Raw genomic sequence first — 14392 nt, 5'->3', positions numbered from 1 at the left:
TTTTGTCTAAATCACAGAAAGTGCAGGACTAACAGGATATTTTTCATATTGAATTAGACTAATACAGTAAATTCCTTTGGTTATGACTCATTAAAATAAGCAGATTATCTAAATTCCTTAATTATACCCTTTATAATATTGCTCGGTTGCATCTTTCTACAGTTAAAGCAAGAACCCTTCCCAACCAAAATGAATGTCTTCAATAGTGTTTTGTGAATTTTCCATCTTCTCCATGTTATTGTTTCCCCAGTTATAGAAAAAAGCAAGTTAAAGAGTTCAGTAGAAAGCTGGTGGACACATGTCATGCTGTAAAATCAGTTTTTGAAATAGAAATAGTGTCTTAAAATTAAAAAGCCATGCAGCACCAGGTCAATTTCAGCCTGTGTTTTGTTGTTCAGGAAACTCCAGTTTTTAAAACACCTCGGTAAAGATTTCAGTGCTGCCTGACAGCAGCAGGTAGACTGTGTGCCTTGTGTTACCTGTTCATCATGGAATTCAGTAGAGTTTGTCACATACAGGAAACCTCAGTCACACTCCCAGTCAGGGGATTGGAGCCACTCGACACACACACACATATCTACACACATGTACGGTATATATTTTTTATAGATTTTGCAGCTGGTGTCAGGCCACTAAAAGAACATTGTTTGTACAGTGATGTCATTTATTTAACCCTGTTAAGTCTGCAGCTCTTGCCTCTCATGTTTGAGAGCAGAGGAGTGTTTTACTGCTGCCTGTTATTGTTCATAGGGATATAAAAGACACATAAACCCGAACACATATGCATATGTGTACCTGTCTGGCTTTTATGATTGCAAGTACCCACAAGTTCTTACATTGTAATTTCAGAGTGTTTTGGGGAGCTGTGACATGATTTCTCTTTCTTTTTTTTTTCTTTTTTTTTGCCCTTGCGATGGCGACAGCTGTGGCCAGAGGTGTTATGTTTTCAGATTGTCCGTCTGACCGTCCATCCGTCTGTCCCATTCAAACGTTCACTTGGACTCAAGGATGAACTGATTAGAGTTTAGAGGTCAAAGGTCAAGGTCAATGTGACCTCTGCCTCTGGTACAATTTGGACCATTTGGACTCAAACTGATTAGAATTTAGTAGTGAATGGTTAAAGGTCAAGATCAAGGTCACTGTTAAATCACAAAACATGTTTTTTGATCATAACCCAATAATTCAAACGCTAATTATTACAAAATACACTTTATACCTTTTATTAAATTCCCTCAAGGCCTTCACTACATGTATGATTCTGACATGCATGGACGTAAACTGCAACTTGACAGTTGGTGGAGGCAAACAACCTTGGGGCAGTAATTCTTTAGTTACCTCTATTTCCAATAGTTTTTTGTGTTTCTCATCGTCCTTTTCAAAATGTAGATTAAATAGTCAGAAATTAGCCTGTTCCCGAGCATGCATGCATTGTTTGCAGACAGACAAATCTTGGTTCTACTGCCATCAGCAGCGGTGTTTGTCTCAAAGCAGGTCAGATGCTGTCTATAAGAAACGTCTATCTGTAAGATCAGCTTGCTGTTTAGCCAGAGGGCAGGGCACCTCACTGAGCCACCAACCTGAGGTGGGGATTGCCAGTGATTAGCATGAAGTCTGCACATGAATGCAGACGGCCACACTCACACAGAGACACAGCACTAAGTGGGTTGGAGGGAGAAGTTTCTTTTGTGCTGCAGTTCTAAAAACTGGCCGTTAATCCTCTTCCTCCTTACCTGTCAGCACTCCGTATACAGCCAAAACAAAAGAATTTTTCTGCTCTCCTTCTCTGTAGCTCTTTCATGGCTTTTTTCCCGACTGGACAGGTGCTTATTAAGAAACAGAAGAAAAATTCCTTCAGCTGGTTAAAGAGGAAAAAGCCATTTTAGGATAAATTGAAATGCTGTAGCTGAATAGGCCCATGCTGAAATCTTGTCAATTTTTTTCCCGCCAGACTCATAACTCAAAAGCCAAAAACCATATGCTGTGGAGCTTTGCTGTACTTCCAGCTTGTTGTTTAACTTTTCTAATCAGCCTGCACATATTCATCTGTTACACAATCGGAAAAAAACCCTGCATTAATTACAGACAGGATACTCTTGAAGACAGGTGTTTATAGTATTTCATACAGCAGCTGATTTTTTGTCTGATTATATTTGGGTTGGCACCACAGCATGTTTGTTTCATCTGATCTCATCTTTCATTTTGGAGACACATATGATTTTATCAGTTCTCGGTTAAATTTAATTTTGAACTTTTCCTTTCCCACACAAGCTTGAAGAAGCAAAATTAGTCCCATTCATTTAATACAGATGGTTCAACAGGCAAACTAGGGGCTAAGGGCCGATGATTTATATACCCATTTAATGTCAATGTTGATTCAATTAGAAGCAAGTGTTTAATTTGTTGACTTTTCACACATCGCAGTTCTTATGAGATACAGGTTTCTTTGTAAGTTTTATTGACAGTTTAACAGTATGTGTAAGTACATTGCTATGTAATACATCCCCAGAGGGCATCTTGTATGGAGTTAATCTCCTTTCTTAGTCACGCTCTTTAGGATGTCATCTGTACCTGGCTGTGTGGTCTTCCCATCTCTCACACAGTCATGGGGCCAATTAGCAAATAGCTTTTATCAGCCCGTTATTCTCTGAAAACCAGCCTCTCTCAAAACAAAACCCAAACATACAGTAGAGGTTCTGCAGGTGTGTGCGTCTACATGTGAGCTCGCAGATAAAGATGAGATGAAAGTTTGGTGTCTGTGTTTTTGTAAAGTAACTATTAGACTGTTGCTGCAGACTTGCCGATGCCTGTTCTGCATTCATCTCTTTTCATGCCTCTGTGCTTCGTCTCTTACCATCCTGGACAGTGTTCGCATAATAAGCGCTGAAAAACCTCAGCAGTCGGTATCATCCTGATGACAGGTTAACGACTAGCTGTTCAGTGCCCGCTGATTTACAGTAATGGCAGTGAAATCATAGCAAGAGTGTAGAAATACTGTTGTTTTTCTCGACTGCAAAAGAACACATACTCACGCTCAGTCCACTGCACGTCTTTCACACAAACCATAACAGAGGACATCTGAGCATGACCACCATTTTTTACTTCTTTACAGCTGTGAATTTAAAACTAAAAGTCTGTCTTTCCTGGCCTCGGGGTTTAATGGGTTTGGTTTTGGTGGGGTCACACTCTTGTCACAATTTCCTCCCGTCTAATTTCCCTCCTTCCACCTTGAGCAGATGACATAAATCAAGTCTGTGAACGGCGTTTATTGTACTTAGTAACGGTAGTTATTCTCACGGTCTGTAACACAGCCAGGGCTCCTGAGCAATAAATGTCAGTGGTTGGGTTTCTCAAGTGTAAGGAACACAGTTTAGTGAAGGTGTGGTGTGTGTGGAGGTATTTGTCACCTCAGAGAAAAGGTCTCATATTGAAGCTATCATCATTAGGGCTCCTTTAGCAGCAGCTGACCACCATCTATACTCAGGATAAGTGTTGACAGGTACTGCAGTCCAACACTCTGCCTAATGACTCACTAGCATGTCGTTCTACCTATTTCCTGTCTTAACTCCCTGACGTCCTACTCTAGTCTCTGTCACAGTCAAACCCTTTTCTTATATAGCATGAAGAGCCGTGGCTTAAAAATTTGGCTGTTCTTTTTTTTTTATTTTAGGTGGAAACAAATATATGTTCTTCATAGTTGTTTTCCAACACACATCATTCAATATGGCCTCAATCACGCGCTCAAAGCCCACTGTCCACTGGCGTAAACTACATTACTGTACATTGTCTCTTGCCTGAAATTAGAAAAACTACAGTGAGCTCCCTGACTGATTTATGGTCAGTTTTAGCCTTGTGACATTCTAAAGCCACATTTATGTTTAATATGGAAGTCAACACACAAACAACCAGAATGCCTGTTGGCGTGTTATTTGCTGTAGTTTGTCTGTGATGATGCTGATACCGTGATGCAAACTGGAACAGGTCAGAGGGATGAGTGGATGAAAAAAAATGGATGGATAGAAAACAGATAGGACATAGCTGGGCATTACATGAAAGCAAGACTGCAATACAGGCCCACGTAGTCAGTGTTAAAATATTTTCATGTCATCACTCACAGCAGAGGGATCTCAGTCTGACATTATCTGTCTTCTACGTTAATCTGATGGAGATACTTCTGAGTACCTCTATTTTCCCCTTCCCTCTGTCTTCAGAACTCTCCGTCTCTCTTCACCTTCACGATGCCAGTTTGAGCAACATGGATGTGAGTGGAAATATGTGATAAGAAGCAGGTCCTGTGATCATCTGATCACAAATGTAATTTGACGATCTTGCTTTTCTGCCACCTGCTGTCATCCCACTTGACTTAGGGTGGATCTCTGTATCTCAGTGTTACTTAGAATTTTAGATTTTGTTTTGCTGGTTGAGTCCTCGCACCATAAAACTCCATTTCATTTCAAATAGAAAAATGCAAGTAAACACATGGGTCGGTTTTCCAGACTAGAACTGGAATTGAGCTGATTTCAAATTAGAAAGAACGGGTGAATCGTCACAAAATGAGCTGTTTGGTTAAGTTTTGGTTTTATTCATCCATTAACTGTAGCTCACTGCTTACACACTAATTTCAATTATTATTATTTTGTGCCAGAGCTTTTGTTTAAAAGTGCGGTTTTCCATGCAGCAGACAACATAAATGTCTGCTTCTGTAATTACCTGTTGTCACGGTGCTTGATTGTTAATGGATATTAGGAGGTGCTGAAACAAAAAGAATCATGGAATCTTTTCATTATAACTATTTGTTTCATTCCACATCTGTCTGAAAAGAAGTTATTTTTTCCTTTAACATATTTTTAATTTCTTTTCTTTCCCAAATACTATTCCATCAGATACCAGGAATCAGTAAGAACCAGATAAAATAAGCAGAATCAGAATTGGAATTGAAACCTAAGAATTTTGACCGACTTCCTGCTCTTCCTCTGGGATCTGTAGTTTAAGCCTCAATATGTAGTTAAGTGCCTTTTAAATGGAGGCACTTGAAAAGTGTCCTTATCATCATGTGACCGTGGAGGGGAGGTGACTTGACTCCTGACCTCCTAACCTTCTACATGACTGTGCTCTTCCCCGTGTCGCACAGAGGGAGGTCGGCCGCTTTGGGGAGAAACGTCATTACCAATGTTTTTTATTCAAAGTCTGAACATAAAACATATGTGATTTTTGGCATGAAAAGCTTTTCTTTGTGGCTCTGCTCTCTCTTCATCACCACAGTCTGATACTGTAGCAACGGTCCTTTAGCTGTTACACCTGATGGTCCACCCCATAATCGTCTGAGCTCTTATTTCCAAATCCAAATTTTTTGATAATTATCACAAGTCACAAACCATCGTCCATATAACTTTTTCAGCTTCCAACCAAGAAAAAGCAATACATAATGGAGAACTTTCCTCTGTTAATTCTTCAGTGTTTAGAAAAAATGCAGGAGGGAAGTATGTAGCAAACATGTGGTTTATGGTTGAATTGTCTACTTATTTACTTATAACGTGGATCGTAAGTAATAATTGTTGCAAAACAAAACCCATTAGACAGGGTTGGGGTTAAATAGTGAAACATCTTATTATTAAAATCATGTGGAACCATAAACCATAAATCATATTTCTGTTGTAAATATTCTTTTACAATCCTAAATTATATTTTGCTTCTTTCTCACAATAACACTGAGTTATTATGAGCTTGCCAATACTGCGGTTACCTAACGTCTACAAACTGTATCATCACTGTCTCTTATCTGTCTGATTTTATTTATTTTCCCAGCTCTGTATTTAGAGTCTGACAAATCCTGTAATTTGCATACATATGTTGTTTAGTTTTATGGTGTGTGAAAAGGAAATGGTTTTCGCCTGATCAAAAGAGCTGTTTGATCTTGCTCACAATTTTAACAGTGGATGGCAGCCAACCAAACACAAGCCCACCTGGCTGTTAAGATGTCGTAGATCAGAACACACACCTGATAATTTACTTCTTTTTTTTTTTTTTCTCTCTGTCTGTCAGAGGAAGCGTTCTCCGCTCAGCACGAGTGTCTGAAGGAAGAGAAAGAATCCTTAACCAAGCTGCAGAAGGAATGCACTGCCAAGAGGTACTGTATGTGTGAACCTGTCATTAGCTGTCGCTTTATTTCTGCACAGAAAACACACTTTTTAAATGCATTTATCTCCCTTGGCGAGACGCTGCGCAGTGCTCACTGAACAATGTGACCCGGTGTGTTGATCTGTCGTATTGAATTGTGATGAGATTACACCCTGCACCCTGCCTCCCACCTTGCTCTTTCAAAACAAGGGGATGTTTTTGCGGCTGGCACTGCCTATTTATGTGTTCTCCAAATTTGCACGTCGTGCTAAAAAACCCTATAGACCTGTGTTTGCCTTGGCCTGTGGGGAGACGAGCGGAGGGTGCCGACCCTGGATGCAGCTTTGTTTATCTGGGAAGTACCTGGCAGTCACACAGGGTAAACCAGAGCCCCAGGAAGGGCAGCAGGGGCCAAGACACCCCGCAAACAGGAAATTAATACAGACAGTTGTACATCTGCCTAACATCCATTCCTTGGAAATATCTGTGTCGTTGATGTTTTTCATGGTCTCTTTATATTTAACTTCATTTTTTAATTTTTAGCTAGGGCACATGCACACTTTTTCTTTAATGTAGCAGCCTAACTCCCAACATTAGGGCGAAAAGGAATAAGTCATGTTATCTTTAGTTGAAGTAAATTTATATATTAACTTCAGTACCCTTTTTGAAAACATAAAACTACTTCACTCTGCCTTTCTAGATTGCTGTAGCCTATTTGAGGTGTTAAACCATATCCCCTTTGGTCACCAGTGAAATTAAGAAAATGATAAAGTACATTTACTGTAGTTTACTTACATTTACATGAACTGTTCTTCTTTACCTGCACAATTTTGATGTACTTGTACTTTACTTCAGCATTTCCATGATGCTACTTTGTACTTGTAATCTACTATTTCAGAAGTAAGAATTGCACTTTTTTACTCTAGCCGATGAATATTAACATATCAAATTATCAGGTCAAATTTCCAATATTTTGTAAAAATATTCCGATAAAATGTATACAAATTGGTGTAGCAAAGTTTTTTCTTCTCTCTTTTCCCAGACTTCATCCCAACACACCTCTGGGCCAATAACATACAGTATATTGTTGATTTTTGAAATGAAAAGAAGTAAATACAACCCATATACCAAAACAACAATAAAAAATTAACCTTTCTATAATTTTAATGTAGTGTTACTTTTTATTTCATCATCTTAAAGAAATAGAAAAATTAAATAATATTTTTGGCAAGTGCAAAAGTTGTGGTACCCTACTAAGTCAGGGAACAAAAACTATTTCCATATCAACTAACTATAACATTAAAATGCCGCTAACAATTAATGTTCCCACAGAATGAGAACCTTTAATACTTTAAAGCAAAAGTTTAATACTTTGGGAAATAAATGTATTTGCTTACTAGCAGAGAGTTAGATGAGAAGATGGATACCATTTACATATCAGTCTGTTAAATATAGGCTACTAAATTTTTTTAAGCAGCCTATATATTAAATATTAGCACTAAAATTGGGGAAATGGGGAAGCAGCTTGCCTCTGTCAAATGCGAACAAAATCATGGTAACAAAATAGATTGTTGTTTTGATTCTTTTACTTAAATGAATAATCTCAATAACTTCTTCCACAGCTGTTGGGCACGAGCCAGGATGTGTGTACTTGCCAGTTAATATGTAGATTAACACAAAGTTAAAAAAAAAAGAAAGAAAGAAGGGGTTTGTAAAGGCCCTGCATCATGGCTTAACCAAGTAGAAATGGCAGAGCCTGCTAGACAGATGTGTTGCTCAGGTCAAGCTGTCAAACCAATCTGTCTCCTCTCTCACCCGTACAAAGCAGCCACACACAAGGAAAGGGAAATGATAAGAGACTGCTAACCACAGCCAAACCACAATTCATGTCAAAGGCGAGGAGGATGGATGAGAGGATGCATCACATTCACTTACCGTTTTCCACCTAAAATCTCTTTTCATCTGCATGAAATGATGAACTATTACCCACAAGAAGTGGTGTAAGTGCTGTACAGGACATCCAGAGAGAGAGAGACTCGTACACACACACACACACACACACACACACACACACACACACACACACACACACACACACACACACACACACACACTGTTAAACTAGGGAATGTTTCCGTTTTACTCATAAACATAAACAGTCACAGGTATTATGATAAATACATATTCAGAAAGCCATTTGAATTGTGGTGGATGTAACACAGTTCAGTAACTAGATTTGTGTTACATTTCCTTTATACTCATTCCATATACTTTACCTTTTGTCTCTAGTACAGCCACAGCCTTGTTTTAAATTTAGAAAGTGTGTGACAAAGAATTATTACTGCAAATAGGAAATAGGTTCACACAGGTTTCTCACAGATACTATATTGCTATTGGACGCTGTGATGACATACGGCACACAATGTTTCAGACAGCTTCAGGTAGAAACATCCATTTACATGAGCAAGAAGACTTGATTATAATACAGCACATAGAGTTTCTACATGAAATTTCTGGAATACTGTGGAATTTTTAGATTTTTTTTTATTTTTATACCAAACAGGAGAAATCAGGGAAATTTATTATTTTCCTCTCAAAAGTCTGAAATTCTTTGGTATATTTTCAGACTGTATATGTTGGTATTTTACAACTTGTTTCACCAGTTGTTCTGGTCACATATTGACTGGTTTTTACTTAAGCAATAACAAGAAATATCAAAATGTTTTTTGTATTTTTTTTTTTTTAATATCTCACTGGTGCATAACATTGTGTGTCTTGTACAAAGAGAATATTTTACTGCACCAAAAACAACATGTAATCAGAGTCGACAGTGAAAACTACGAGGGCAAACACTGAGACTTCTCCACTCCCGGGTCATAATTGCTGAACGTGTCCAGCCTGTTTTGATAATGTGATAAACTGGGGTTGATGGACCCAGCGAAGCTAACTGAGACTGTCATGTTCTGGTTATAAAATGGCTTGTAATTTAGCAGTTGTGTTATTTTCCTTATTTTTTTAACAGTTAAATTTGATATAACTCACTGCTGCTCAATTAGATCTCATCCGGGCGTGGCCTAGACAAAAAGCAGACAGGTCTTAGACCGACATTAACCTCCTATCACACACCATTATGCAGCGTACATAAACTGTCCTCTCTGTTCATCATTAATCTTTCATATTTTCTGTAACTTTAATTACCTTTGTGCCTTACAGAGGGTCCCAGTGGAGTTGTAACTAGCCTGGTTGAGTTCTACTGTTTTCTTCCAGCTACACTCGTTCCTGTACGATCTCAGCCTGCGCTTTCTCTAGCCTCTCCTTCGCCCTGCCACTCCCTGTGTCCACCACCCTGAACTCCAGCTCCTGTCTCATCGTGTTGTCCTTGTGTCTGGTTTTGTCTCCCCAGAGAGCAGTTTCTCAAGTCCAACGCCCAGCTCACCTTCCGCTGTCGTCAGCTCCTCTCTGAGCTTTCCTACATCTATCCCATTGATGTGGTGAGTTGAACCTGATGGTACCCTGCTGCACAACACATTGTTGACAGGGCAACTGCATTGAATTATCTGGTTACACAACCAAGGCTTTGATAAAGCAGAAATGGTGCAGATAGTAATGTGTGCTGCAGCACCCTATTTTATTGTAAAGCAATTTTTAATTCTAAATTTCAGTGCAACTTCAGAAGATCATCACGTCTCTGTTTAACTTGCTTCTCTGATTGGTCAGTTTTCTGTTGGCAAACAAACTAAATACTTTAAATGCTGAAACCATGAGACAATGGCTGAATGATTTAGAGTGAGTTCCTGTGTCAGCAGCAAAGATGACGTGCTATCCCACGTAGGTTTTCATCTTGTGTGCATCTGTTTCTGCTGTCTGACCATCTTTAATATGAAACCTCTTATTTAAATTCACAGGCTAATCAATCAGATTATGTCATCTGTGGAGTGAAGCTGCCAAACTCTGAAGACTTTCAAGGTAATTCATCATCTGCCTGCTTATGTGTTTCAGGGTTAGACGAGGATAAGCGGTGGTAAAGGCACGCAGAACAAATGTTTTGTCTTAGCTTCAATGCAATTAAACATTTTAATGTTTGAAGGCAAATGATCTCATAGATACAGTATCTATGATAGTTTCTATGATATCATTTTGGATACTGTAGATGGCAATTACAGCATTCTGTGTGCGTATAATTACCGGTATGTAATTTTAATGCATAAAAGACATAATTACATAATTGTATAATTAATAGTGAGTCACTTTAGTTTTACTAGCTGGCAAAGGTTGATAGCCTCCTTTACTCTGGTGAGCTCTATACATTCAAAATCTCAGTTTACCCACACATGACATCTTTCCTGAAATATGGGAGATGAGTCAGCAGGTTACGACGAAGACAGTATTTGAATGCCAATTAACAGACACATGCACAAACCGTGTTGGGTGTATTTTTGTTTGTTTTATTTTTTTTCTGCTGATATTAAATTAAATCCAACTTTTTTCATCAGCACTCTAAAAAAAGAAAGATACAATATTTTATTCCAAAAATAATGATAATAATAAACCTGAGCAAAAACAATAGGGTTCTACCTCAGTGGGGTTAGAACCCTAATTAACTGTTAAGTATTGCTCTAATACAAAGTGCCAACAATGAGTTGGATGAATCCGTACTGATCGAGCGAAAAAATAAATAAAGAAAGAAATGAATTTAAGGAAAATAAGAGAGAATATGTGAAAAGTTTGGAGCCCAACATGAAGGCTGTGTAGGCTGTGTTGCATTCTTCTGCTTCTTGAACACTTGGCCTTTCTGATCTTTTGTTGGCTGCTGATGGAGGAGTTTTTCAGCACCACCACAGTCTTTTAGAGTCTTGTCAGAAGTCTCTGGTTCCACCACCCCAGTGAGACTGCCGCGAAAACCACATGGTTGGATATCAAAGACACAGTATTAGTCAATAGAACATTTAAAAAAAAAAAAAGTTTTGTCAGCAGGCAGTTACAGCAGAAAGCCCTTGTTATCATTTTTTTGATGGGGGTAGGTTAGAATAAGGGTCACGCTGTATGTGTTGTGATAAATGGGATTTGCTGTCACAGCAAGGCAGACTTGATGACTTAATGACTTCTCAGTTGCTAGGATGAATTGAAGGAGGGTCTGACTGAATGGGTAATGAATGATTAGCTTTGGTCTGCAGCACTTGTCTAATACTGAGAACACACCCGACACTGTCCACCCAGCGTTCTCAAGCCCTGCTTCGTCACAGCTGGTGAGATCGAGCAGGCCTCTGTACCCATAATTCAAAAATACCGCTCCCAATCTCCTCCGCTCCCCGCTGTCACACTCCACCTGTTAACATCTTTTAAGAGCACACAGAAGTGCACAGTAGTGACAGCCAGCCCGTTTGTGTTTGCAGCTATCACTTGTTCCCATAAGGTGGAGACCTGTGTCTGCTTCTGCCTGCCAGTCCTGCATAGGTGGACACCTAGCAGTGAGTAAACGACTGAGCATGTGCTGTGGCAGGAGATAAAAGGGCTAACAGAGAACACCCTATTGCATTTCCTGCTAACTCCCTTTTTCCATATGCCCTTCCACTTGGTTGGGTGGCTTGTAGTTTGTGGAATGCAATTCCAATTAATATTCACTCTCTAACAGCTGTGACCATCAGACATCTTGCAAAGGCCTGAACAGCAGGTAGAGACGTTTTATACAGATGACAGCATGGAGAAGCATGCATTTTACCCCTCCATTTTACCCTCTTGCTGACCCCTGCTCTCATTAGTGTGAGGTCTACCCCAGAGAGGAGCCTGTTCAAGTCCAGAACTGCCTGCATGAGTGTCAAAGTCAGTTTAAAAAGGCCTACAGGGAGGATGTTCCACATTAGAGACCAGGGTCAGAGTTAGTTGGAGTCCTAATCCCACCGGGGGGTCAAAGTGGAGCAGGGTGGCACAAAAGTCCATCTTACATTTAAACTAAGCCTACCTTGTCAGCTCAGACTGACCAGGTATCAGCAGTCTCCAGTTGCACCCTAAGGTGTCGTTTATGGTGGCATGTCCTTTAGTTGACCTAATATTCCTGTTAGTGTGACACATCATCCAAATGGAGCAAAGGTCAGGAAGCTGTTTACTCCAGGTACTTCAGTTTTGTGTTACATTGAAACACACACAGTGTGAGCCAAAGAGTCCACCACTCACTACTGCCATGGTCTATTTTTTCAAAGCATTAAGATAAAAACCACGGTGATTTCAAGTCTTTGCCTCAAGCAGTGTCCTGCTGCTGTTGGAGAATGTGAAACCACTTAGCGCGTTGTCTTGAAACCATTTCTTGTGCTTAAAGCGAGATGGTTTGCTGTTTCTTTCCCTGTCAGAAAATGTTCACAGAGGCATCCAGTTTTCCACCCTTCAAGTTATTTGGGCTCCGAGGGGAGAGTTATACGTGATGCTTTTGCTTCTCAAGCACATATCTCAAAGAAATTGGGTATCTGACTGCAGCCAATGTTTCCGATACTATATACGCCGTGCCACATTTTGTATCACTTTAGAAACACTTTCCCACATGATTGTAACTGCTCTTCCTCCTGTGAATACTTGGAGACCAATACCAAGCTATTTCTGGTTGGATGTTTATACATTTTTGTTTGGATTCACAAGATGTGGACACGGTTTATGTAAACATAATTTATTTTGTAATGAAAGTACATTCCAAACAAAAAGCTTTGAAGGTTTTGATATGATAAAATACTTACTCGGGTGATTAAAATTGTGCCAGTTGAATTTAATTTGCATTAGATTACACGCTCTCAGGTTTTGTGTGGTGCCTTAAAAAACATTTCTTTTCTGCTGAACAAAACTCTATTGAATGTGTGACTTACTGGAGCCGCTTTTTGACTTTATGTCCTGCAGCAAAGGATGATGGGAGCGTGGCAGTCGCCCTGGGTTACACTGCACACCTGGTCCTGATGATCTCGTGCTTCCTGCAGATCCCGCTTAGATATCCAGTGATCCACAAAGGTTCACGCTCCTCCATCAAGGACACCATCACTGACAGACTCACCGAGAAGGAGAGAGAGTAAGTCGGCTGAAAACCTGACACGCAACAACCAATCTATATCTCTTTCATGACATATGGGTTTTGCTAAGTCTTTCTACCTTGCTGTACAAATAGAACATTGTAATACTCAGTGTAGTTGTGTTTCTTTTTAATTAATGACTCTCTTGTGGCTGATGTTAGGCTGTACTGGAACTCTCACTCAGCCTTTTGTGGACTCTGTGATTAGTTTCACTTTCCCAAAATATTTGGATCACATGTACTGATGTTCAGATTAGAGGCTCTGTTTTCACGGCTATGTGCATACTGTGGCATGAAGCGTTGTGAGCATGAAACAAGCTGTGCAATTCATTTAGAGTTAGGACCACATTAGTTTTCAGCAAAGCACCAACCTTTTTATAATGTGGTGATTCTGCCAGCAGGGAAATGCACGGTGAATGAAGTGAATAAGAGCTTTTAAACTAACTTTGAATTAATTTCTAATTGCAGTGAAGATAGACCTGGCCTGATACAGTATAATCATGACTGTGATTGTTTTGGCTAATTTGATGATGCTGAGTCAGGAAACGATCTGCTTCATGCAAACCTTATTAATGACTTAAGTAAAGCAAAATGATATACATTTTTTTTTTAGATTTACTTTGACTGTGCATTGTTTTATACTACGCAGATAGTACAGATATAAATTGAATTGAATGGGACTGAAGAGTCATGCCAGTCTGAGGCCCTTACCTCATGGGATGATAACACACCTTTATCACTTTCACAACATTAACAATACACGTACATGCATATAATACGATTTATTATGTTTTAGAATTAACCATGCATCAATATGTAAGGGAAAAATTGTGACTGGACTTTATAGAGTGATCTCTACTCATAATGTTAGCAACACTGTAATGGAAAACTTCTAATTTGGTTGTTTCTAAATCGTAACTCTTTTTTTTTAATAAGATTTATTTTACAGTGTTGCACCATCTTAGTCCCCATGTAAAAATTATTTTATTTCAGCTGTTGCTTTAATAAATAAATGTTCACATTGGTATAAGATTGTGCAACACTTGTCTGCTCCCATTAAAAAAAAACATTTGAATTATTTTAGATTTATAAAAAGCACAACATCTTTGGGCCCAATGTTTTTCATTTAAAGAGCTGTGAGTCTTTTGGAGGCAGAAATCTATACAATTTTTAACTCAACAACTGGACAAGAAAATGTGTGCAGTGCGGGTGTTTTGCACACTGATTGCTAAG

The 14392-nt window shown here is 39.2% G+C and overlaps 1 protein-coding gene across 1 annotated transcript in view; it reads left to right on the top strand.

Annotated features, from left to right (window-relative positions):
* The window catches only part of uvrag (UV radiation resistance associated gene), an 86118-nt gene that overhangs the window by 22581 nt on the left and 49145 nt on the right, over positions 1-14392 (top strand). The window contains exons 9-12 of the mRNA XM_056397153.1: positions 6040-6124; positions 9518-9605; positions 10020-10080; positions 12994-13159. Of these exons, the coding sequence (XP_056253128.1) occupies positions 6040-6124; positions 9518-9605; positions 10020-10080; positions 12994-13159 (400 nt within the window). The remainder of the gene's footprint in view (positions 1-6039; positions 6125-9517; positions 9606-10019; positions 10081-12993; positions 13160-14392) is intronic.

This window comes from Seriola aureovittata, chromosome 15 (genome assembly GCF_021018895.1).
Source record: "Seriola aureovittata isolate HTS-2021-v1 ecotype China chromosome 15, ASM2101889v1, whole genome shotgun sequence".
In the NCBI taxonomy this organism is placed as follows: Eukaryota; Metazoa; Chordata; class Actinopteri; order Carangiformes; family Carangidae; genus Seriola; species Seriola aureovittata.
This window is presented reverse-complemented; position numbering and strand designations above follow the sequence as displayed.